General features: G+C 33.3%; 1 protein-coding gene across 11 annotated transcripts in view; it reads right to left on the reverse strand.

The window, feature by feature from the left end:
- Positions 1-27,884, reverse strand: part of LOC132742280 (basement membrane-specific heparan sulfate proteoglycan core protein-like) — a 171,500-nt gene that overhangs the window by 55,760 nt on the left and 87,856 nt on the right. For all 11 annotated transcript variants that reach the window (XM_060730647.1, XM_060730642.1, XM_060730638.1 and 8 more), the window contains 21 exons: positions 25,968-26,255; positions 17,769-17,893; positions 16,613-16,795; positions 15,916-16,011; positions 15,250-15,333; positions 13,735-13,886; positions 12,411-12,522; positions 11,070-11,183; positions 10,518-10,645; positions 9,967-10,115; positions 9,426-9,499; positions 8,475-8,615; positions 7,861-8,139; positions 6,888-6,971; positions 5,922-6,040; positions 4,916-5,141; positions 4,228-4,355; positions 2,040-2,126; positions 1,334-1,475; positions 734-874; positions 91-375 (listed from right to left, as the gene is read on the reverse strand). In XM_060730647.1, coding sequence (XP_060586630.1) covers positions 91-375; positions 734-874; positions 1,334-1,475; positions 2,040-2,126; positions 4,228-4,355; positions 4,916-5,141; positions 5,922-6,040; positions 6,888-6,971; positions 7,861-8,139; positions 8,475-8,615; positions 9,426-9,499; positions 9,967-10,115; positions 10,518-10,645; positions 11,070-11,183; positions 12,411-12,522; positions 13,735-13,886; positions 15,250-15,333; positions 15,916-16,011; positions 16,613-16,795; positions 17,769-17,893; positions 25,968-26,255 — 3,137 coding nt within the window. The remainder of the gene's footprint in view (positions 1-90; positions 376-733; positions 875-1,333; positions 1,476-2,039; positions 2,127-4,227; positions 4,356-4,915; positions 5,142-5,921; positions 6,041-6,887; positions 6,972-7,860; positions 8,140-8,474; positions 8,616-9,425; positions 9,500-9,966; positions 10,116-10,517; positions 10,646-11,069; positions 11,184-12,410; positions 12,523-13,734; positions 13,887-15,249; positions 15,334-15,915; positions 16,012-16,612; positions 16,796-17,768; positions 17,894-25,967; positions 26,256-27,884) is intronic.

Raw genomic sequence — 27,884 nt, forward strand, 5'->3', positions numbered from 1 at the left:
GCTTAAACAATATTAAAAGTAACAATTATACATCCTTAATCCACAGGTGACTTTTATATGGCATTTTACATAGCAATCAATAAAACTTACAATTATTTCCAAATCCACATCACGATAAGTTCTTCCTTCTGGCCTAGCAGAGAACTCTAGAGTAAACCTCAGGTAACCACCGTATGATGTGACCCGATCACCACGGAACTTGGCCGGAAGCTGGAAGAATAAGCTCTCTCTTTCTTGTTGTACACCTTCAAAGTTGTTGAAGGTTACCTGATTACGATTAGCGTCAACAACAAAGCCATCACTTATGATGTTGTTCATACGTCTATTCATCAATACAAAGTTGTGAGTGCCATCAGTTCCAAGTACAGGTCGAAGCTGCATTAACGAAATGTAAACTTTTATAAAACTAAAGATAATGGAAAAATTTCTGCAAGTCTGATATTTCATTGACCCAAATAAATCATATTCTTTAGTCTTTGACCCAAAATAGATAATATTCTTTAGTCTTTGACCCAAGGTAAATAATGTTTTTTTAGTCTTTGACCCAAAGTAAATAATATTGTTTAGTCTTTGACCCAAAGTAAATAATATTGCTTAGTCTTTGACCCAAATCAAATAATATTCTTTAGTCTTTAACCAAAAGTAAATAATATTCTTTAGTCTTTGAAATTATATTATTTTGGACCCATAAAAAATACTCTGTAGTCTTGGACCTAAAGTAAACAGTACTTACAGCTTCTCTGTAGTAGTTAGAGCTAGTACACTGGTTTGTTATACCGGAACAGAAGCATGTGAGGCAACCTTGGGGATTATTGGCCTCTAGATAGAAATGTCCCTCCCTACATCTGGCACATCGTAGACCTTGAACATATGGCTGAAAAAATATAAAACAGTTCTGGTTTTAGAAAAAAAGACAACCAAAATAAGCTTTTATGTTATAACACTGCCACATTTCATATGGTTAAAAATACTGTTATTCTATTAGAACTAGGAAAATTAGCATTTCCTAGTCAGAAATATGTCTAATGAATAACATATCCAAAGAACATTATGTTTCATTCCTTACTAAAGGCCTATGTAAAGCATCTGGACGTTTTTTTTCCAATACAAATTTTGCAGAGAAACATCCTAGAAGAGGACAAAAATTTTAGTGCTGCAGAGAGGTTTTGCTCAAGATAGGTTAAATTTATTGGGGAGCCTTACTTTGAGCAAAAAATGAAACTGTTGTTGTAATAAGGTAATTGCTCTTTCAGGGTCGAGGTTGCACTGTAGCCACATCTCCTTGTTAGTCCCTATGTAAAAAATATATCTATATCATAAGAATAGCTGGTACCTTGCATTGACACTGTTGGGAAATTTCGTCACACTGTGTGTTAGGAACAATACCACGAGAATCACAATCACAAGTTGGTCCTGTTTTAATCCTACAATAATCTCCTAGTTTCAGTGGATTTCCTTGATATCCTTGTACACATCTGAAATTAAAATCACATTTATTTATAATTTGCACCATATTTTGTTCTTTTTTAAAATTATTTTGTTCTGACCAAAATTTATGCTTAAACATACGCTACCATAATCAATCAGTCTGAAATTAATAAACTGATGACCTTTGTAGATAAAATGTAAAACCATTTCGTAGTATCCGCCAACAAAATGTTTGTTTGTTTCATTTTACCCCTTTTCCCAACAGTATTTCAGTCATATAGGTAGGTAGTTTCCTAACCATCATTCCTGGAGAGTTACACCAGTACTAGACTACCTTCCTCCGCCCTAAACTACCAAAGCATCTCCCGGGGATCGAACCCACGCCAGAGAGGTAACTGGATTAGAAGTCATCGACTCTAACCCCTCGACCACGGAGGCGGTTCCAACAAAATGTATAAGTCCATAAAGCAATGCAGTCTCAAATGGTCACTTAGAGTTATGTCCTTTTTTCAACTGTTGATTTGTTACAACAAATAATATCAGAATACTTTAACCAACAGAGATTGGACATGGCAAAACAATAATTCTTGCCAGTATAAAAATAGTCTTACGTTTCACATCTTCTTCCGGTGTGTCCGGCTGGGCAGGCAGTACAGGTCACCTGACCATCTGTATCCAGGATACAGGACGGGCTGAACCTTTCAAAATAGAAAACATTCAATGTCAAACTGTTTTTCATATTTTTCTTTATTGCCCAGTTTTTTCCAAATAAACTAAAATATGTTCGCATCTAGATTAGTATACATTTTGCTACAATCTTCAGTGCAAATAATTATCATAAATCAAAGAAAATTTTATGTTTTACCATACATGGCAGTAATGTTTATGATGGTGTTTATTTTCTACAAATCAACTTTTTTTTTTTAAATTGTACCAGTAATCAAACTTGAACTATCACTAAATGTGATTAATACCCCCACAAGACTGCTTCGGAAATGAGGATGTTACTAGTAACAGAATACCTTGTAAAAGAATTGAAATATAGAGTTATGGTTGTGGGCGATTCAAGTTAGTTGTGGTTCTTATATGTTGCATTTCCTTTCAATGTGGTTGGCCATTGATGAAGTTTAATTGAATTACTCTGTAATAAGTCCAGAAAGACAAAGAAAAGGAACAAAGGGCAATAACTCTATAAATACTGAAGATTGAGTTATAGTTCTTGTGCACAGCACTTCCTCTTATTGTGCTTGACCATTGTATGAAGTTGTTTTGAATTCCAACCAGAACGTTTTAAGTTATGCTCCTGACAAGGAAAAGTATCAAAGGGCAGTAACTCTGTATTTTGTCAAAATGGAGTTATGGCTCTTGTGCACTGCACTTCCTTTTAATGTCCTTGACAACTGTATGAAGTTGTATTGAATTCCAAACAGTAGTTTTCAAGTTATGTTCTGGACAAGGAAAAGTAACAAAGGGCAATAACTCTGTAATTAGTCAAGATGGAGTTATGGTTCTTGTGCACTGCACTTCCTCTCAATGTGCTTGACCATTGTATGAAGTTATATTGTATTCCAACCATTAGTCTTCAAGTTATGGTCCGGACAAAAAAGGCAATAGAAAAGCAACAAAGGGCAATAACTCTGTAATTACTTTAGATAGAGTTATGGTTCTTGTGCACTGCACTTCCCCTTATTGTGTTTGACCATTGTATGAAGTTGTTTTGAATTCCAACCAGTAGTTTTCAAGTTATGCCCCGACAAGGAAAAGTACCAAAGGGCAATAACTCTGTAATTAGTCAAGATAGAGTTATGGTTTTTATGCACTGCACTTCGTCTCAATGTGCTTGACCATTGTATGCAGTTATATTGAATTCCAACCATTAGTCTTCAAGTTATGGTCCGGACAAAAAAATCAATGGAAAAGTAACAAAGGGCAATAACTCTGTAATTACTTTAGATAGAGTTATGGTTCTTGTGCACTGCACTTCCCCTTATTGTGTTTGACAATTGTATGAAGTTGTTTTGAATTCCAACCAGTTGTTTTCAAGTTATGCCCCGGACAAGGAAAAGTAACAAAGGGCAATTACTCTGTAATTAGTCAAGATAGAGTTATGGTTCTTGTGCACTGCACTTCCTCTCAATGTGCTTGACCATTGTATGTAGTTATATTGAATTCAAACTTTTAGTCTTCAAGTTATGGTCCGGACAAAAAAAAAGCAATGGAAAAGCAACAAAGGGCAATAACTCAGTAATTACTTTAGATAGAGTTATGGTTCTTGTGCACTGCACTTCCCCTTATTGTGTTTGACAATTGTATGAAGTTGTTTTGAATTCCAACCAGTACTTTTCAAGTTATGCCCCGGACAAGGAAAAGTAACAAAGGGCAATAACTCTGTAATTAGTCAAGATAGAGTTATGGTTCTTGTGCACTGCACTTCCTCTCAATGTGCTTTACCATTGTATGTAGTTATATTGAATTCCAACCATTAGTCTTCAAGTTATGCTCCGGACAAGGAAAATGCAACGGACGTCTGGACCGACCGACCGACCAACCGACCGACCGACCACCGGGTGACTCCTATATACCCCCCCAAACTTCGTTTTTGGGGGTATAATAATTTGATAAATGGAGGCAACCAATTGTATGTTATACAGATATATACAGAATCATGATATTTTTTCGATAGTTATTCATGAGTCATGCTCAATACACTGTAACCTATTAATAGCAAACAACATACTACGTTACAAACATATTATAGAAATATTTTTCTCTATGAAGGTAGATATCTAAATAACTTACTGATTTGGAGATTCTGTAAGTGGGCAGGGACATCTCTGACAATCATCACGTCTACCTTGTGTAGGATTACCATAGTAACCAACAGCGCACAACTCACATTTATCTCCTGCTGTATTATGTTGACAGTTCTAGGGGAGACAAATCAAATTAACCAATCAAAATTCAGTAAATAAAGTAAAATTTCATTTCCAGATTTTAGAAATGTTATGATAATACAAATTCAAATTTGACTTACAAAAATATATAACTCGTCATTTCATTGCATAAAACATTTCAAATTATAAAAAATCGCAAATATTTATTTATTTATTTTCATTTCCAGTTTCTTTATATTTAAAATACCCAGTGTCTGTCAAATATACGAAGAAGTTAATCTCAAGAACCTCCAATTTATATAATATACAGTACTGGTCATAAACCAATTGAGGTGCATCTGTTTTATAACATGTGACTTTACATGTTTTCATTATTTCCAATCTATGTATGCATTTCTTTAGTGCCATGTAACACTGTTACTTGTTATGCACTACCTGTTTTAGACAAGTTAAAATTATTGTACATTATTTCAGATAAGATAAGCTTGAAAATTAAAAGAAATACTGACATCCAAAATTCATCACCTTAAAGTTCATTTTCTGTTTTCAGGACACTATGATATCAGCACACTGTTTATATGACTTTAACTTACTCTGCAAACTCCAGTTTCAGGATCACACTCATTGGAATGTCCGTTACACCTACACGGCTCACACAGACCAAGGTAGAGACCACGGCCGGATCTTGTGTACCCCGTATCACAATCCTCACATGATAGTCCACGGTGACCAACAGGACATTGACAGCTCTCGACAGCGTAGGCTCGGTCCTGTCGTGTTTGTCTGCTCTCAGCAATATCCAGTGTTACATCTCGTAATCTGTAGTACATGTGCAAAATAATTTATCATTTGTACATTTGCGAAATAATCAATCATTTATATTGTTGTTTTTTGTGTGTGTTTTTTTATGAGCATTAAAAACTAGAAGGGGTTTTAGTCACAAAAACATGTTTCCCAAAACTAAGTATGATACTGATCACTCCTTTGAAGTTTGGTTGAAATCCAGCCAGGAATTTGACCTTTAAAAGACTAACAAGAATTTTTATTTATTTATGGCAGCCATTTTGTGCAGCAAAGCAGATCAAGCCGGCAATATGCACAACTAGGGATGGAATGGATCACTCCTGTGAAGTTTGGTTGAAATCCCACCAGCAGCTTGACCTGAGAAAGGCGGACAAAATTTTTGTATTTTTAGCTCTTGCCGCCAGTTTGGGCAGCATTGCAGAACATGCCGGGGATATGCACAACATGGGATGGTACAGATCACTCTTGTGAAGTTTGGTTGAAATCCCAACAGCAGTTTGACCTGTGAAAGCCAGACAAGCTTAATGTGGAAGGACATACAGTCTAAGCAAGAACAATATGGGAGATATAATTATTCTTTTTCTTTCAATATTTTGTATTATTAAGACTACTAACTTCACTTCAATATTATACCTTTACTTCTAACATTCTTTAGATAGCCTGACTCCCATCTAGTAACATGTATATACTATTCAAGATAAGGAAAACTGTCTAAATTAGCAAGCTAATATATTACTATTCAAGTAATAAGATAAATCTTTCTAATGTCTGAGATAATGAAATCAAAATGTTTACCCAGTCTCAACCTGCGGTTTCTCAAATGTAGCTTTAATGAGGATGGAATCAAGGTCAGCCAAGGCCATCAATAAATGTTCTCTTGTTGCCCTCTCACCATCAACTCTGTACCAATTTTGCTAAGAAAGTGAAAAATATGCACATATCTTTATAACATCTTCAATACATACAAAATCTTAACACTTTTATTTATTAAGACCTGAACAGCATAGAAAGGCTATGAGACATTTACTTCCTGTTATATTTGTCTTTTTAATTTAAATTTTTTTCCACCCATACATTACTGGAAGAGGCTATAAATAAATTTTTGAAACAATACAATAAGCTTATCATATAACATCACAATCTGTTTCATGCATTTGACTCGGGTTTGTTTTTGGGTTTTACATCACATTGACACAGTATAGGTCATATCGCGATGTTCCAGCTTTTCTGGTGGAGGAAGACCTCAGGTGCCCTTCCGTGCATTATTTCAGGCACGAACGGGTACCTGAGTAGAACCACCGACGTTCCGTAAGCTAGCTGGATAGCTTCCTCACATGAAAGAATTCAAAGTTTGACTCGGGTCAAATGGATTTTATACTTAGCTAGTATTTCACAAGACGAAACATATAGAGTGATCTATTTAATTCTGAGTATATTTCTATATTATCTACAGCATATTTTCCTTTATGAAGTTGTAAAATAATAAAATTCTACGTTTTTAGGCTCTTGGACCTTAGCAGGGTCACTCTAACTTTAAAGCAAGGTCACAAAACAAAATTACCTGTAAGAAATAGATCACCCTTGTGTTTGTAGACTAGTTAGACTGTATTTAATTCAATTGAGCCGTGTCACGACAAAATCAACGTAGTGCGTTTGCGACTAGCATGGATCCAGACCAGACTGCGTATCCGTGCAGTCTGATCAGGATCCATGCTGTTCGCTATCATATTCTCTACTTGTTAAAGTTTAATAAATACATACCTCGTACATCATCACACTCACTGCCGTTGGTCGTGTAGGCTGGAAATCTGATGCTCCTCTATGTATCAGTGTTATATCATTACCCTGTAAACAAAATATATCAAACATGTCAATAGATCATGTCTTTCTGGGATATTACTTTCACGATTGCTCAGCACTTTTACATAATCATGTTATGTTTTATTTTGTGTGTTTGGGCTGTCATTCTGTCTTTTTCTTTTCATACAATGCTGTTAGCCAACTAAATGCAGTCGTTTTGTATCTTGGCATGGTAATTACCATTTGAAATTGAAATAAATTTTGCTTCTATCATTAAATATGCATCAACATCATTTGAGCAGACAACAAATTAAGCCAATATATACTTTGCAAATACAACATGGAATACACATAAATCCTGCATCTGAAGATCATCTTTCGGACCCTGGTACAACATTCATCGTGATAATGAAGTGTTTATGTAACAAGTATGCCTGGGTTACCAAGGGTGCTTTATATCACAGTACTTTAAACATTTGAAATGTTTCTATAAAAGAGCAAGTTTTACTAAAATCATTGAAATGAATGAGTTTTTCTCTTTAAAACGGACAAGAGATTTGGCGAATATTCATATTGTACGTACACTTTGAAATTCAGATAAATCCTGCATATTGAGATCAGAGCAATTTTAACATTTATTTAGTATCTATAAAAGAGAAAATTTTACTCAAAGCGTTAAAATTTATGTGTTTTTTTTTCTTTTTTGGCTAATCACAGTTTGCTTGCTATAATAATTATTCATTAATGCATGAAATATATTTATATTATGACAGCAAAAACAACACCACACTGTCTTATCACTGCAAACCTATCTTTAACAACTTTGAGCACAGTTTTGTTTTGATTATTTTTAACAAATTTTTTTGAAAATAATACATAATATAGTGCTAATATAAAGTACAAATGCAGTATGTAAGAAACAAAATTCACTCACAGAAATCTTGACCAAAGGTTCGGCTTCAGCAACTTCCTGGCCCTGGCGCGAGTTGTATCGTAAAGTGAACCTCAGCGAACCTCCATAGGCAGTAACCTTATCACCAAGGAAACTGGTTGGCAGTGACCAATACAAGGTGTCTTCATTCGAATCTCTGGTTCGGTAAATCACTTCCCGGTTACTAGTGTCAGTTGTTAGCAGTCTCTGGTCTGATAGAGGTTTGCCATTCATGTCGGTAATCTTTACACCAGCCTCGTCTCTAGTGAATGACAACCCAACCTATCAAAAATAAAAATTCGTATTTTTTGAGAATTCGCTATTCTACTGAAGTTTTCAGTTTACAATTGAAACACAATTTTATCTGATGCAGGAATAATAAATATATCATATCTGACATACTAGAATAAATTTATTATTGATCTTCTTTTTTTACCAAGGCTTTTTTACATGTCAATGCACTTCTTCAGTACTTTTGAAATAAATACAAAGTACATGTATCAATTCACTTAAGCTTTATTCCATTTCATAACTTTTCATGGTTACAATACAAAGTACATTAATAAAGAATGATAACTCTAGCAAACGAAACCAAAAACTATATCTATTAAATTTACCTGAGCTCTATTCCATGTAGTACTCTGACAAAGTTTTGATACACCCATACAGAAACATTGGACACAGCCAAGGTCATACGTACTGCTCAAGTAGAATGTGTTAGCCTTACATGTGTCACATCGTTCACCTGCAGCATTATCCTGCAAAACATATGTATAGAATTATAACACACTTATAAAATATACATTTATAGCTTTGTTTTGGTTTTTATATAATTTCAACAGATCTTTGGTCATATCTCTGTGATCGGTCTACCGAGCCACACTTTCCCGGATAACTAACCAGTTTCCTAAGTAATGGTTCATAAGTTTCTTCAGTAATGGTTGGCTTTTAGAGTGTGCTTAAAAGCTTATAGGTTCCTACACAATCAAACTAAAATAAATTCTGTATAAACTAATGTATTCAATAATAAGTTATGGTCAATTTTAGCAAATTCAATAATCAAAGTCATGTTAAAGTCAACACTACATTTGAGTTGCTCAACATGAATGTTTTATGCCAAGCATAGTTTTGTCAAAGTATGAATCAAATTCAATTATTAATAGCAGAATTATGCCCAATTTTAGCAAATTCAATGATTTTACCATAAAGGTCAAGGCCATATAAAGGTAAAGTAGAGTTTCACCTACATGTACTTAAAGGTATTGATAAAAAGGTTGTTGTGTCAAAGTAGAAATAAATATATCCATTAATTAATAGCCAATTACAACAAATTCCAGCATAATTTAAGGAATTAACCTAGCAGGTCAAGGTCATTTATGGGTCAAGGACAAATTCTTCACAATAAGACATCATGACAATTAAAGTTGGTAAATTGGTTTAAGAGAGGCCCACACATAAAGCCAGACTGACAAAAATCAATACAGTCATAAATCAGCAAACCTCCCTTACAACTTTTGAAGTGTGGGGGATATAATAAAACATGTAGTGAGATGTTTAAAGAACCTTACTCTACATTGACATCTGTTTGTGACAGGGTTGGGCTGGGTAGACAAACTTCCTCGTGGATCACAATAATCTTCAACTGAAAAAATAGTTAAAATAATTGTTAAATATTTGTCTTCTGATTGAAAAAGCAGACTTACCTCAATAAATACGGATCACTAAGATACAATCCTTATCCAGGTCCTTGTTCCATTTAGCAAGTATGCCAAATTTATTTACAGTATCTTTAGATTGTTTTCAAAAATTTCCAAGAGTAACCAATTAATTTCAACAAAAAATTTAAAAAGGTGCTTTTCAAGATAATGCCCCTTTGTCTTACAACTGTGCCTTGCAAATGATCAATCCTTCTTCTTGTATTAGAATTGAATTATCTTCAAGTTTCAATAAATATTGCTAATCATGCAAAGACTCTTCTGTAAACCTTGTTCGCTTTGTATATGTATACTTTGTATGCTAAAAACATTGTCAAATGTTTTATGCTAAATAAAATATTGTATGGCATTGTATTGTATTGACTTGTATTGTATTGGAAAAGCTAATACAAACCTTCAACTTTAGTGCATGAGCTGCCCGGGGTCATAGGGTCACCAACATATCCTTCGGAACATCTCTGACATCTACGACCCTCGTAACCGGCCGGACAGTTGGCACAAGTTACCTCATTGTCAGAATCCAAGAAGCAAGAATGACTAAATCTGTAAAATATGTCAACCACTAAGATAAAACACTTCTATTTTTTTTTCATTACACAAATATATCATTAAAAACAAAACTCTCATTGTGAAATAAAACAAGATCTGTCACGAAAAACAGTGCACTTATCTATTATCAGCACTTCACAGTAAGAAAAAGAGCATAACTCTGTGAAAATATTAGAAAGTTAGACTTTTGGGACCTGTGCCAATCATGTAAGATAATACAGAGGAATAAGTGCTGAAGTTTCAACCCATTCCTTTCAGTAGTTTAAGATATACCAACTTGCAAGCTAAAACCTCAAAAACCTTAACCAACAATGATGCCGATGTCAGGGCGAGTATAACAGCTCTGCTTATCTTTAAATATGACTTTGTATGTAATTTATTCATGGAGATACTTACTGATTGGCTCTGTCTGTAAGTGGGCATGGGCATGCCTGGCAATCATTGGGTGTTCCCCTTCTAGCATCTCCATAGTAACCACTTTTACATATCTGACACTGTGGTCCCTCTGTATTGTGTAGACAGTTCTGTCAAATAAATAAAATACTCATTTTTATTATTATGTTATTGTCGAATAAATAAAATACTCATTTTTATTATTATGTTATTTTCAGCTAATGACATGCATATATGAATATTGTTGGCAAGTGTGTGAGATACATGATCCAATATGAAAGATACATGATCCAATATGAAATATCAATATATAGCTGATATTAAAGTTTTCTATGACAAAATATTGTTATTCATCATATAAATATTCACACTAAATCAATTTAGAACTCTGTGAACATTAGGCTTTACAGAAATATTTCATAAGAATATCTATATTGCTATTGTTTTTATCAAATTTGAAATACTTATGGAAACTATGCCCATTGTCGATTTTTCCACTTTGAATACATGATCCCATATATAACATATCAATAAATAGCAATCTAAATATCTCACCAGACATTGTCCTGTAACTGGGTCACAATCATTTGAGTGTCCATTACAGTTACAAGATATACATTGACCTAGATATTGTCCTCTTGATATACGAGTGAAGCCCTGGGCACAATCCTGCAAAAATACATTATCATCTTATATGCTTACATAATATAAAGCAAGGACCTTAAGCACTGTATCAATGTACATAAATTAGTTACTGTACAATCTACAAATGGGCACAAGTTTGGATATAATTGCATATGAAAAATAGGTTTACTGAAAAAATAAGTTTACGTTTTCCTTACCAAACAATTGCATCTAGATATAAATTTAAACACTCTTTAGCATAGTAGTTACATTGTAAACAAATTGATATCATTTTTAGTTCAAATCTCACCAAAAAATTTTTTTTCAAACTTTCAATTTGTAACTATGGGAATTAACTATTATATCAAACAATAGTCTATTGTAAAATTAGTTATAAGTAATTATACCATAAGCAATTTTCAATGTAAGTCAAAAGCTAGAGAACACAATCTGAGTGAGGTTTTTTCACACATACTAGTATATATTCTTTTATATAAGTACAAAATAATTAGCCTTTAAAATATCCAGCCATAGATAAGACACGGAGAAAAGAAAATCATTCACATGAGAAAAAAAACGTGAAATACAATGTAATTGAAATTTACAGAAAGTATGTAAAGTAATGCTATAGTGATTGGTTATTTGTAAGGAAAACCAAATACCTCTTTGTTTACATTTTGATACCTTAATGATAAATGATTTCCCATTAATTCACCATAGTTTTTCTTACGAGATAAATTCTAATATGCTCTAAATCTAAAAGAGTGTTATTAAAGCATTATTAAACACAGTCTTGCTTTGTTTTCGGAGGAAAGGCAGTAAATTCACTCCAGAAGTTGAATGAGCATTTAAAATAAGAATATTTGAGCGGCGTCACGACAAAACCAACATAATGGGTTTGCAACGAGCATGGATCCAGACCAGCCAGCGCATCCGCGCAGTCTGATCAGGATCCATGCTGTTCGCTATCAGTTTCTCTACTTGTAATAGGGTTAGTTAGCGAACAGCATGGATCCTGATCAGACTGCGTGGATGCGCAGGCTGGTCTGGATCCATGCTGGTCGCAAACGCATTACGTTGGTTTTGTCATGACACAGCTCATTTCAGTTCTACAATCAAACAGAACAAATCCATTAATATCTAAATATGCAGGAAAATTGTGAAATTTGACAACACACACACACAGAATACCTTAGTGCAGTAACGTGTTAAGTCCTTCTAAATTTAATACGAGTTAACCAGTTATTGCACTATGATGATGATATATCATACCTGACATGATAATCCGGTGTATCCTGTTGGACATGTACATTCCTCAACAAGATAAGCTTGTCCAAACTCTGTATTGTAATCTACAGCTGTTGACATGAACACTCCGCCAATTCTAAAGTTGATATAATAATATAACTTTGTGGGAGAAAAGTATTGGCATTGACATAAAATGGATTTTCTGTGTAGGTCAAGAACAGCTAAAATACCAGTAAGAGTTGGAACCTTTTGAGGTGAAGACACAACAACACAATAATTACAGGGCGCCTATACAAGATTTCTACCCACCTCCATGATTATTCTGCAGAAGAAGATTTCAAGTCTTCGCCTTTCAAAATATGCAAAAATAGCTCTTACTGCATCATTCATGCAGTTGAAATTTGATGATAAATACAGTCGACTCCACTTATAACGAACTCGCTTATAACGAATTATCGTTAATAGCGAACTAAATCTGACATCCCCGGCCGATTCCTTCTTTGTTTTATATTAAATCACATCGCTTAATACGTACTCGCTTATAGCGAATTTTCGGCTATAACGAACCATTTTTCAAGGCTCCAAATGACGGAAAACATTTAAATTTCCTCGGTTATAACAAACTATTATAATTGAAATATTGGGATGCGCTCGATTAGGATCAGTACACGAATAACACTATCCGATAATGAAACAATCGAATGATTGCACATGTTAGTTATGGCTTCAGGGAATAAAGATTTTGAAAGATGTTCTCACAACATAATTTCCTACTTGTTACGGAAAATTTGTATTTCATACCCTCAGTTGATTGATGTAAATGCCCGATAATTGCCAAGTAATCGATATTTTGTGTTTGCAATATTTACCAAACGATAATAAACAAATAGCAAAAGAAAACAAATGATAAGAACTTCAGAGACAATACATGAATAAAATGTACCATGTACATAATATATTGCTCAATAAAATGCCCTGCATTAAATAACCATTAAATAACCGCTGCAGTAAAATACCGGTTACACAGGTAACCAGTGAAGAGTATGGCTTTTTCACGGCAAATTTCCCCATCCAAACAAGTCAGAAAGTTGTTGCTACTTCGCTTTTAGCGAACTTCGGATATAACGAACGATATTTTTATGTCCCATTGAGTTCGTTATAACCGGAGTCGACTGTACTGCAAAATCAATCATTAATCACACAAAGCATGTAAATTGTTTCTTGAATCTTGAACCCCTTTACATTTCTTAAAACCTGAGTACATTTTTCCTCTCAAGTATTGATTTTCTTGAATGCATTTTGCTCACCTGGAGGCATGCAGCTTTTAATATCTTTGTTTTAATGTTACCTGCTGGTAGTCTGTGTTCTATCATAACTTCCCCTTATCAAAATGTTCTCTACGTTTTCCAGCACCATCATGAAATCTTCCCTACTGGCATACTGTGTGTCTACCGGTGTGTCGCCACGCCTTCTTGTGCCGTCAGTTTTCTCCCATGCAGTCTTTAAAATAGTTTAATAATATGAAAATGAATAAGTCAATTTCTAGATAGAACCCCCACCCATCTCCTAATATGATACAAATCACTCTATTAAAACTTCATAAATAGTGAAAATGGATTTGGTAATAATATCTTTTCTTATTCTGAAACAGGCCCACATAATTAAGCAGTGTCTGATAAAATAGCTAAAAATAGTTAAGAAGATGGTTTTGAAACATAGTGACATTAAAATACTTTTATGACCTTATGTAATGCCGATTCATCACTCATTAGGTATATTACTATAAGAATAACAATTTTAGGATTCAAGTGTTGTAGAAGAATCCAACTAGTGAATTTTGTTATAAATAAGAGCTGTCGGTAGGACAGCAACGCTCGACTATTCTTAGTGCTTGATAGTAAAAAAAATGCTTGATAGAGTTACCTCCTCCTGTTTACAGGTTGGGGTCATGATGGTGAACAAGTGTGCAAAGTTTCAAAGCCATATGTCAATGGACTTTGAAAATATTTGAACTATAACAAAAACTTTAACGTAAATTCTAAGTCGAAAAAGGGGCATAATTCTGTCAAAATGCTTGATAGAGTTACCTCCTCCTGTTTACAGGTTGGGGTCATGATGGTGAACAAGTGTGCAAAGTTTCAAAGCCATATGTCAATGGACTTTGAAAATATTTGAACTATTACAAAAACTTTAACGTAAATTCTAAGTCGAAAAAGGGGCATAATTCTGTCAAAATGCTTGATAGAGTTACCTCCTCCTGTTTACAGGTTGGGGTCATGATGGTGAACAAGTGTGCAAAGTTTCAAAGCCATATGTCAATGGACTTTGAAAATATTTGAACTATTACAAAAAACTTTAACGTAAATTCTAAGTCGAAAAAGGGGCATAATTCTGTCAAAATGCTTGAAAGAGTTACCTCCACCTGTTTCCAGGTTGGGGTCATGATTGTGAACAAGTGTGCAAAGTTTCAAAGCCATATGTCAATGGACTTTGAAAATATTTGAACTATTACAAAAACTTTAACATAAATTCTAAGTCGAAAAAGGGGCATAATTCTGTCAAAATGCTTGATAGAGTTACCTCCTCCTGTCTACAGGTTGGGGTCATGATGGTGAACAAGTGTGCAAAGTTTCAAAGCCATATGTCTATGGACTTTGAAAATATTTGAACTATTACAAAAACTTTAACATAAGTGGTTACGCCGACGCCGACGCCGACGCTCGGGTGACTGCAATAGCTCTACTTATTCTTATCGAATAGTCGAGCTAAAAATGACCACAAAACACATTTTTCAACAAAGATATCCTAGTAAAATATAATGGTCTATTTAAGCCAAGTATAATTTTCTTTAAATTCTGCATACCTCCATAAGTGGTACAGCCACTGATGTTTGTACACCAGGTGATGGCACTGTTCGTGCTCTGTAGTAGAGAGTGATACCATTTCCCTGAAATTATACATATTTTATATAAAAACATAATGGATTATATCCACTTGGACAATATAATGGTCATATATATAATTACTTTGAAATAGTATTTATTTATACTAAACTGTTCAGCAGCAAAATGGTATGTTCTTGATGTTGTTTATTATGGTGACACCAATTATCCTTAATAATAAAATCCTTTTAATTTGGTGATATCATTTATGACCTCTTAATTGCAACAAAGTCTCACGTAATTGTAATATATTATACAATTTATATCACATACATTCATGTTACATATCAATCTATACTATGTCTTAATGACACCAATCCATCAAATATACAAAATGTTGTGATTGCTGTAGTCAAGTACACCTCAAATAATAAACGGAGGTGGCACATTAGGTGTTCTCCCAAAAGCATAACTGGAAGGTCACCTGATAGGACTGAAAAATACTCAAACAATCCAATTCATCAAAATATTTCTACTTAGATGGACACTGAGTGATCACAATAGATCACCTTGAGTAGAAAGCTAAAAAAAAGTTTAAATTATCCATTTCTTTTCAATATATACCAGAAAATATATTTATAACTTACAGTCATTATAACATCAGGATCTCCAGTGCTGGATTGAGAACGACCTTGAATCTCATAGGAGATTGTATACTTGATTTCTCCTCCATAACTTGTCAACTGTAATATAATATTTCACAGTAAATTATGGTCTTATGACATTGCTATTTTCAAATTGATAACTTCAGGTCCCAAAGTTATTACCCTTATAAAATGATAAATGTATTTCAATAAATTTACTTTACAATATATATATTTTTTCTAAAGTTACTATTTCTTCACTATTTTTGTTGCCTTAAAAAGTTTTTGCAAAAAGAAAGTAGATGTCCTTATTGTCTTCACAGAACATAAAGGACAACTTATTTTCCATAACTAGAACCATCTGGATTTTGTTATTTTCCAAAATTGAACATGACGGGTGTCCGTATTTTCTAGATAGAATTAGACCGATGGACTTATTTTCTTCAAAGAACATAAAGGATGTCCTTGACTTCCAAAATGGATGTCCTTGTTTTCCAAAACGAAAAATAATAGATGTCCTTATTTTCCAAAATGGAACATAATAATGTTTTTAATTTCCTAAATAGAACATAATAATATCCTTATTTTCCAAACTGGAACTCCTTATTTCCTTAACAGAAAATGAGAGAAGTCCTTCATAGTCCTCAGTGTTTCTTTTCTTCATAAATCATACTAAATAAGAAAATATCAACATTCGTACCCTTTCTCCAAGGAACTCTCTGGGCATTTGCCAATAGTAACTGCCTTGTGGCAAAGCTCTTGAAATGTCTTGAACCTGGTACTCTCCGGTTCTCTGTCTGAAATTGACAAAGGTCTGATCTACTGGTACAAGTCTGTTATCTCCCTCCCAGCTTGTAAACCGCATTGGATTTACCAAAGCAATCTGAAATAAATCAAAACAAATCATTGTTTAATTTGATCATCAATTAATATAATAATAATTATGAAGAAAAAAACAGGACATTGTCAGAACATTTGTTTTTCTAATGCCAACTTTATAAAAATTGTATATCAGTGTTTCTAAGAAAGAGCATCAACACTCAAGAAAGTGATAACTTTATAATTGTACATTTTTTTGAAAGACTTTGGTTCTGACTTAAAAAATGCATCAAACTATACTGTTCTGTGTATGCATAGATATTGTAGTTTGAAAAGACAACATATGAAGGTGATATTGCCTTCCAAATAATGAGTTCAATAACACGTGTTATCTTTTAAAGCTAATTCTAATATTTGTTAGACAAGTAAAAGGCTGGGGCATACAGTGTTAATGTCCTTATTAAAATGTTATGACAATTTAAAGTTACCTCAATTTAAATCTAAATTTGGAAATGCCAAAACACAGAAATGCAGAAAATCAATTAAAATGCGAATTGTGACTAAAAAGTTTTTTAAAGGATAATTTTTTTAAAAAAAACTGCCTTTCTGGAAACATTTTGTTTTTAAAGCTGAGTTTTAGGATAGCAGACAATAAACAAAATCAATCACTAACTTATCACAAGCTTGAAGTAAGAAGAACATGTGCTTTTAGCATAACTTAATTGTTATCAAAAACAAGTTGCATCAACCTGATATAATAACAAAGTTTTGATGGAATGGAAAAAATGGTGTCAATAGTTAAAAGTATCCTAACAAATGAAGCACCTGACTTAGAATCACAGGCCCTTTTCTACAATTTTTCTTGTAATTCCTATACAAGCATCAGATGCTTTCATGTTAAAGAGCTATCTGAGATAGTTAATATATATTTCCTATTATCAGCTTTTTTCCCATCACCACTGAAGATGGAAATTAACCTTAAAGAAACAGTGGTGGTGTGATTTAGAATGTTATAAAAAAACCTATAATAATCTCACCTTGGACACTTGAAGGCTACTGCTAAAACACTGGACTGTGTGACCAAAACAGAAACATCTTACACATTCATCAGATACCGTAGCAACAGAATTGAAGAATGGCTCACTACATGGACCTGGTTGACCTATAATAAGAAATATATTCTCTTTTATTTCTAGCCTTATAATATCTACCTTGAAAATAATACACTTACCTCTTTTATTATGTTAAGGTACTATTATAATTGTTCACAAACTTCCGAAGCATTTGAACTGCCTGCATTAACCAAAATAGCAATAGGCACAGGGCTTCCATTAGTGGAAGCCTTCCAAAAAAAATGCTTTTCCTTCTTTACCTATATAAAGTGACTTCCAATGTCAGACATTTTGCAGTCTCTGATTTCCAAACTTTTAAACATAATGGAAGCCCTGTAGGCATATAATCAAAGTACTGTTGTAAAAGTTGACTTGTAACTAGTCATATCAGTAAATGATTTTTTAGATCTTCATAGGTTTATTTTTATAATATTATGTAAAAACACCTACCTTTAAATGTTGTCAACTCTCATTTAAAAGTTGCAAACAATCCTGACAAAATGAATTCTTACCTTAAAGTTTTTCTTCTGCATAGCTACAATACAAATAACGAATTCCGTCTTGTTTAAGAATCATTATCTCCTTCCAAAGTTTGAGTAAAATTTTACAATATGATGTACATACAATGCATATTTCAACCAAATTTTAAACAACTCACCACCCCGAATGTTCCCTTTTCCAAACAAGATCTCAGATTGAACTTGAGCAGTATCATACTGATAGCCCTGTATATGACTTATGTCTCCTCCATGTACAAAACTATTCTTGTTATTATCAACGCTACTACTTCCTCCCACATCATTCCTCAGTCCACCCTGACCTTGCCTTTTATTATCTCCTTTTCTTATTTCAGTCCCGTCATTACCAAAATACAACGTTGGAGGTTTTATTTTCTCATCCTTTATTGGTGTATTATAATTCTTATTGCTGTCCTTCATTTGTTTTTTCTTATATTCTTCATAACTTATTCTACGCCTATACGCATTGTCAGTCCATTCCTTCTTGCTTTTACCAAAATGTAACTCAGCACTCAAACCTTTTTTAGTATTGTCTACTTGATCAAGTAATACACCAGTTGCATCAAATCTTAGATCCCTCGGAGTATGACTTGTTAATGGATGGAAATACAAATCTCCAGGACTTTCGAAAACATTACCTTCCAGTTCATTATTCTTTATTGTTTTGTCAGTTAAAGCTCTCTTCCCGATATGGCCAGCATGCCTTCTAACATTCTGAAATTTTCTTCTTGTGTGCCTTTGATGGCCATGTCTTACTGCAGTATCATATTTATCAAATTTCCCATAATCCATTTTTCTTTCAAAATTCAAATCCTTAATTCTATCTTTCCCTATATTTTTCAGTGACTTCAACTTATCATGATTTGCTTCACTTTTATGCTGGACACTATATTTTCCAGATTGTTTATCATGCTCATTGGCTGTGTTAATACTCAAGTAGCTTTTCTGTACATTTCTTATCATAACTGGTTTAAATTCTGAATTCCTTAAGCCATTGTATGATCTTTCAGCAAACTTATTAACTCTTTCTGTAGGGACTATTACCCTCGATGAGATATGGTTACTCCAATCTCGCCCAACCTCTTCTGCAATTGTTGACCTTTTGCCTCTTTTGTGCAACTGATCTTGAGATTCATTGATTTTTCTTTTCTTACTCGCATAGAATACCTCATGAACTGTCATTTTGTTTGATGATCTATCATCTTTACCTGGGACAACAACTTCCCTTTCAGCAATCAAGTTTCCATCATTCTGAAGATATCTGGATCGGCTTGAATCATCATTTTGCATTTGAAAAACACTCCAAGAATTTTGGATATTTTTTCTTCCAAATCCTACTAAATTGATCTGGAAATCTTCTCCCCCAACTGAACATTTAACAATCACACCATCATCTACCTCCATTGCTTCAATTTTTCCTTTGCAGTTATTTCCCAAATCCATATCCAAACTTCCATGTGTATCTATATCATAATCTACAATATTTCTCCCTGCCGAATCCTGGACTGGCTTCTTTAGTGCATGGTCAATACTTTCATAAACTGGCCCTTTACTAGTGTCACCATACCTCACTAGAGGAATTACTGATCTGTGAGTCTGAAAGGAACTTGTAAATTCTTTCCCATACACTTCTTCTATTGATAAATCTCCTCTTCTTCTAGGTATAAAGTCATCAAAAGTATTTAGTCCAGTTGAATAACCTGTTCCATTGAATCCTTCTGAATTATTTGTCATATCTGTTCTCCTTTCATTATAATTCACATTCTGTGTAACAGAGCTGTCTCCACTATTGTTAACCCGCTCTTCAGTAACAGCTATTTGCAGGTGTTTTCTACCATTCTCCACATTTCTAACATTTGAATATTCTCCTGACATTACTTCAGTTCCCTCAGTAAGTTTCTGTCTTGCACCAGTAAGAACTGTGATATCTTTTGAATTTATTATTTCAGTTCCTTCTCTACCTACAATGGTTCCAGCATTAGAAAATGCTGTTCTATCAATGATCTTTCTAACTCCAATCTCTTCATCTCCATCATCATATTCTGGCAGAATGTCTGCCCTCCTTGAGCAATATATAATGGTGCCCTCTGCATTCACATACTTTGATATTCCACCAGTTTTACATGATTTCTTAATTCCAATTTCAACTACACTTATCTCATTAATATCTTCAGATTCAGAAAAACTTTTAATTGAAATTGTTTTGCTTTCATTCTTTACTGAACTTAAATTTGAGTCTGTGCTAAAAAGTTCAAAATTCTTTTCATAACTGTGTTGGTTTTCAAGGAAACCACCAAGCTTTATAAATACTTTGTCTCTTCTTTTGTTACTAATAGAGGCCTGTTCATGCCTTACAGTTGTTTTAACTTCAATATCAGTTCCCTCTTTACCAACATACTCAAACTCAACACCATTCATTCTTTCAGCACATACCACTCTGAAATTTCTATTTCTTGCTATGACATTAAAGCTACCTTTACAATGATCTTCAAAATCCAGCTCTAAACTTTGACCACTTTCATTCAATTTAATATATTCTGCTGCAGCGACTAAAAGCACTTTTTCGATATAAATACCATTTACAGCATTTATAGACACATTTTTATCTTCATCAGTTGTCATTGTCTCTTCTGACACAGTTAATAATAATTTATCCTCCTTCTGTTTTGTCTCAATAGCCTCCAATTCCATCTCAGGCTTTGGACTTTCTGTAGGAGTATTTCCCACTTTCTGAGCTGATTCCATCACGCCAGTCAGAACAATTTCTTCAACTTGCTCCTCTACTATATTCAGCTTTGGCCTCTTTGATACACTTTCAATAACATCAAGACCTATTGTACTTGTTGGTAATTCAGTTGTGGTATCTTGTTCCAATATTTCACCAACTATGTCCACCCTTTCTTTTTTTATAACTTTGGGTTTAACTTCAACCACTACTTTTGTATTCTTTAAGCCATCTTTTCCAGCAATAATGACTGTCTTATTTCTTTCCCTTTCAACTATTTTAGGTTCAACTTTTATTTCTACTTCTGTATTCCTTTCTGATCCTTTTCCAGCCAAAACAACTGTTTTGTTTAAAGTTTTACTTTCTGTATCATCAGCATCTCTTCCTCTTACAATAACTGGTTTCTCTTCTTTGTCTTCTTCCCCATTTCCACCATGGATAATGGTTTTTTTCTTAACTTGAGGTGCCATTTCTGTCATAGGCACCGTAATAGTTGTGTCTTTCCTTGGAGAATGGCCTGATATGACTATTGACTGTTCCTCTTCAACATTGTTTCTTGACATTCCATCAAAATGAACAGTACCTGATTCATCATTTCCAGAAGAAGGACCTCCTCTTCTACAAGAAATGATAAATCTGCCATAAACTTCTTCTTTATGTAAATGTCCATCACATTCAATGCTGAAGCCAACATCTAAAATAGTCTTATTTCCTTTCCCCACAAACTGTCCACCAAATGTCATTACCTTGCTAATACCAGTTCTCCTTGACTGACGAACATTTCTAACTATTTCAACTACTTTGCTTTCTGAAATAATCTTCTTTGCTCTTCCTCCAAAGTATAAATTTACATTATTTTTTAATGAAGGTCCTTCATTTTTAACTAAGACTGATTTACTTAGATATATATCAGTGGAAGATTGTCCCATGTAAATAATATTTACTGGTGACCATCTTCTTGCACAATCTATAATCAAGTTAGTATCTTGAGACATGACTCTATAAGAATTGGAAGTATCACAAACAGACCCTCTAAATCCAATGGATAGTTTTTGAGTTGCTTTGTCAATGGTTACTGATTCAGTCCCACCAATCATTAATAATTTCTCATCTATATACTCTTCTATTGGCTCGACATTTTCTGTATGTCTGTATCTATCAATATCTTCCTTATCACTTTCAGATTCTTCATCATCACTTTCAGTGTCTATACTACTTTCAGATTCATCTGAACTTCCTTCAGATTCTTCTTTTATATCCACATGCTTTTCTGTTCCAGTAGGACCACCATGAATTACAATCTCTTTAAATCTTGATTGCTGTTCAATTTCTTCAACAGACTGCCCAATTTCTTTTATTTCTGTCTTGTTTATCTTTGCACATTCAACAATACTTTTTCCACTTACTGACACTGTACGGAGTAAATCTTCACATCTCCTGCTTACTCCAACCATAACAATTTGCTTTGTGTTTTTATTTGCTTTTTTTCCCTGTCCGATTATTTCTACAATTCTTTCCTTCTTTATTCTATGGCCAGACCTTTCTTTTCTAGGTGAAACTCCTCTTAAAAAGAAGGATTTCACAGTTCTATTTTTTTCATTTGCTGGGATCCCACCTATGTACATTATAATAGAATCTTCTTGCTGGTAGTCAGGCAATGAGCTGTTACCTTTTAACAAGATGGTTCTGTAGGAAACCTCTAAATCTGTGGGACCTTGCCCAATATAATCAACAGTAACATTTCTTCCCTTGCAAACTGATGTTAATGCTGAACCTACAAGACGTATACCAAGCTGATTTTGACACTGTCTTCCAGTTCCAATTTCTACAAACATGTTTTCTTTTTTAGTTTCCACTCTTCCTGCACCATGTACTTCAACAATTTTGCCTACTATTCTTTCATTAAGGGACTTTTCTCCAACTATAACTATTTCTTCTGAAACAGTCTTCTTTTCTGCACTCTGACCTGTCTTAACAACTTTAAACTTTTCTGCAACAAGTATAGGTACTGTTTTGTGTGTAAATGTTTTAACTGGTGCTGCAGTAGTAGGGATTTTCCTTACCTCTATAACCTCTGCTTGAGATAAAGTCTTAACTTTTTCAACACTCTCAGAAATATTTATCAAATCTGTTCTCGAAAGTTCTGGTTCATCTACTTTATTTTCCTCAATTTCAATAATTTCAGTCCCATATGGTATATTTACTTTTATTTGGTCTGAAATTTCTGGATTATTTCCATGTACGAAACCCTTTTCCTTAACTTCAATGGTCTTAGTGCTCACTATGTCTGCTGTAGATTTCCCAACAATCCTTGACAACTTCTTCCTTGTCTTTTTGGGTACTTTTCCAGCTACAAATATAATTTCTCTCCCTTTCTCCAGCTGTCCATCGCTCTTCCCGGTAACCACAACACTTCTATTAGCCGTTCTATAAAGCACTTCGTTTCCTGTTCTCACACACTGTAAAGCTTTTCGTTGACTAGTATGGTCAACAAGTTTCAGATGTCCAAGACAATCCTGACTTAAACCAATATGGATGACTTGTTTCTCCACCTGGTATTTATTTCTTTTCCTTCCACCAAATTGGATAACTCTTCTTCTCATTGTTGAGTCTGCAGCAGTTATTCCTTCTATAACCTGCATGTGCCTCACTTCCTGCTGTAAATCCGGTGGCAGACCACCGATGTGCCAGAGCACAAAGTCTTGCTCAGTATCAGGTAAAACATCACCTCGCATTTCTATAAGTGATACTTTCTTCAAAAGCTGAATATCAACAGTACTACGGCCAACATATGAAATCTCGACTTTTTGATTTGCTGGGATACATTCAGTGTAGAAAGTTGACCCTGCCATTGAAAGTTCAAGGTCTTTCTTACACTGTGAAGATACACCCACAAGAAGTGTTTTCTGTTCTACATTAAGATTTACATAATCACTGCCTCCTATGACAATAATGTTCTCTTTCAGGTTCTCCTTATCTCCAGGCTGAATAACTGCAACAAAGTTAATACTGTTTTTTGGAGAAGTGTTATTTCCGAGATTTGTTGTAAAGTAAACTAAAATAATATCACTCCTAAAATCATATAACAAAAGGGTAATTGTTAATCTTTCTTTAAGTATCTAATACAGAATAATTTTTTCTCAGAAAACTTTTTTTTTATAAATTTTGATGAATTTCTATACTTTTAGCGATACAATAACATAGTTTTAAAACTATATTTCTTCTTTTAAATATTTTATTCATTTGTCAGCATTTTTATGCATATTTGAATTCGTGATATAAAATATAAATAGCCAAACAGCATTTATAGACTGTGATAGTATATCCAAACCAATTCCAACACTGTTCACTGGTAGTGTTTTATCCATTTATTCGCACATCTCATATACAGGCAGACGTCCACCAAAACCACACCCATTCTTCCCGTCAAATACCAAATGAACCTCTTTGATGCATATAATAACAATCTTTACACACAGATACACATAATCTTGTTCATTGATATCATAAGAACACTTTCATAGATACAGCATGAACATTTCATATATGTGTACTCAGAACATTTCTTTAGTTGCCCACATTTCCATACCTTCATTTGTATACAAGTATGTAGATATCCCACAATACACTGTGTGCTTTTAACAACCAGCACTGCTCCCCACAGTCAATGCTTTCCTACAGGTTAACATAGATATAAATATTTAAACCTCCATTCATCATCTCTACAGTTCACATGTTTATAAAACACACATTTTACTACAATTTTCATGCAAACAACACATTATGTAATACATTGAATGCTGTCATGAACTTGTCAGTGTTTTAAAACCACTTGCAAATCTCCATTTTCTTGGGTACAAGCATTTGTAATGAATCAAATATTGTGTAGTACAATGTACTTAGCTTGTTTATAGTTAACTTTTACTCAAAATACTTTTTATGACAGAATTTTTACTGGAATGGAATGAGTAGCATGAAAGAATATTGACTTATTGACTTATACCCATTACTCCTATAACAACTAAAGTATACATCAGTTAGCACGATAATTCAGCTTCATGAAAAAAAATCCTACATCTGACCAAGAAAATGAAACATAGAAAGTGGGACATTATGAAAACAAGTTATTATTTTATCTCTTTTTTTGTGCCCTTGTACCCAGTGATGAAACTATCTAACAATGTCTCACAAAAACATAATACTTAAACTTGATAACCTAGTACAAATATAGAAATATTCACACAAATATATTTGTCTCCCACAGGCAACAGGCAACTCTCATATAATCTGTACCATTTGTCTCACCCATACACAATTAAACAAAACAGATAAATATACCTTTTACCCAATCCTTACATGGTTCTGCACATGTGCAATAGTAACTTATAGTAAACATAAGAAAACTTACCTTGTGTCTCTGAAGAATGTTTATAATAAAAATTCGTAAAAAAATAGTCCTATGCTGTTGTATTGTTTCTTCAAACACATTAATTATTTTGTATATGTATAAATATTTCATGCCTCTGTATGATCAAAATATTTCAGAAATATCATTTTATTTAAGAATGTCTAATATTTTTATACTTTATTAATAAAAGCATTATCTTTAAAAATGTTTAATATTTTTATACTTTAAACACATTATCTTTAACAACGTTAAATATTTTTTATAATTGAAACACATTATCTTTAACAATGAATAATATTTTTCACATGTTATCTTTAAGAATGCTTAATATTTTTCTAATTTCAATACATTATTTTTAAGGATATTTAATATTTTTATACTTTTAAACAATATAAGAATGTTTACAGACTACCAGAGATAATGCAAAACATTACTTCTTAACCATATAAATTCTGATGCCATGCATTACTTACGTCTTACGATCACAAGGGCGTCTGGAATGGCAAAGATGCTTCCACGATTATTGATCGCCTCACATGTGTACGCGCCGGCATCACTGTATCGTGCATCACGCACAGTTAACACGCCACGTCCTTCTTCACTTGTAGTTATGATACGATCGCCAGTTGGAATGTTGCCCCAGTTAAGACGCCAGACAATAAGTGGAGTCGGAACACCAACTGCTTCGCAGATTATCGTGAATGTGCCTCCAAGTTCAACCTCAATTTCAGCGACAGGTGGCACCGTGATAATTGGAGGTGCTATTAAAATAAATACAGAAATATACACAAAAATGAACCTCATTTTTTATAACGATCACTTTAAAAAGTATTTCAAATGACAGTTTTAAAACTGATATGCCATAGACCTATTTCTTAAAATCATTTAAAATTTATCAATCACAAATTGACACTTCATTATATTTAATCAACCAATTAAAGTCAAAATGAGATATTATATCACTGCATGAGTACACATTTAATTGTATTATAGTCCTAAATGTACATGTAAAAATTAATATTTATTACTTGGCATGGGTAAAAGTTGAAATATAATACATTCTTAAAATTGTGAATTAAGGTGTTTTCTTGAAGTGTTTAAAGGATAAGGAAGGACTTTTAAGAGATCAAAACTCCATCAATTCTGGAAAAAAAATCTTGAAAATCTTTACCCATAATATATAAGACAAAACATCAATGAAGAACATATTTTGATAAAATGAAATTGTGTTAAAGAAACAATCAACATGTCAATATAAACTTCTTTGTGGCTTTAATATTCCATGTGCATAATGGTGTCATTTGCACTTTGTTGTCTGCCTCTTTCTCACACTTGACAGCCACAATAAAGGGATTTAAAGGTTGGTTAGAAGTAAGGGGAAGGGATTTAACAGTTTTAATATTAATATTTTAACAGAATCAAAACCTTCACCAAAACATAATTTACCATTAGCTGGCCCTATAGAAAGTCAAACTAAAGAATTATTATCTTATACAATATCTTACATGTAGTGTAAATAGCAGTCCCTATAGAAAGTATGTATATGACATTATAACAGATAAACATGTATACTTCACCAGGCACACATGTATATCTCCCTGAATAACTAACAGCTTATCAGACATTTATGTTTATTTCAATGAATAACTAACAATTTACCAGGCACACATGTATATCTCACATATATATTACACTAAATAACTTACAGCTTATCAGACATTTATGTTTATTTCAATGAATAACTAACAATTTACCAGGCACACATGTATATCTCACATATATATTACACTAAATAACTTACAGCTTATCAGACATTTATGTTTATTTCAATGAATAACTAACAATTTACCAGGCACACATGTATATCTCACATATATATTACACTAAATAACTTACAGCTTATCAGACATTTATGTTTATTTCAATGAATAACTAACAATTTACCAGGCACACATGTATATCTCACATATATATTACACTAAATAACTTACAGCTTATCAGACATTTATGTTTATTTCAATGAATAACTAACAATTTACTAGACACACATGTATATCTCAAATATATATTACACTGAATAACTAAGAGCTAATCAGACATATGTTTATATTACAATGGCAGTTTATCTGACATGCATGTATTTTTCATAGAATAACTTACAGCTCATAAGACATACATTTATATTTCACTGAAAAACTTACAGTTTACCAGACTTATGTGTATATCTCACTGAATCACTTAAAGCTTATTATGCATACACATATATTTCACTGAATAACTAACACTTCATCTGACACATTTCTAACTTATAGCTTATTAGACATACGTGTATATTTCACTGCATAACAAACAGCTTATAAGACATACATTTATATGTAACTTACAGCTAA

The sequence above is a fragment of the Ruditapes philippinarum genome, unplaced genomic scaffold (assembly GCF_026571515.1).
Source record: "Ruditapes philippinarum isolate M1 unplaced genomic scaffold, ASM2657151v2 ctg2745_1_1_1_1, whole genome shotgun sequence".
NCBI lineage: Eukaryota > Metazoa > Mollusca > Bivalvia > Venerida > Veneridae > Ruditapes > Ruditapes philippinarum.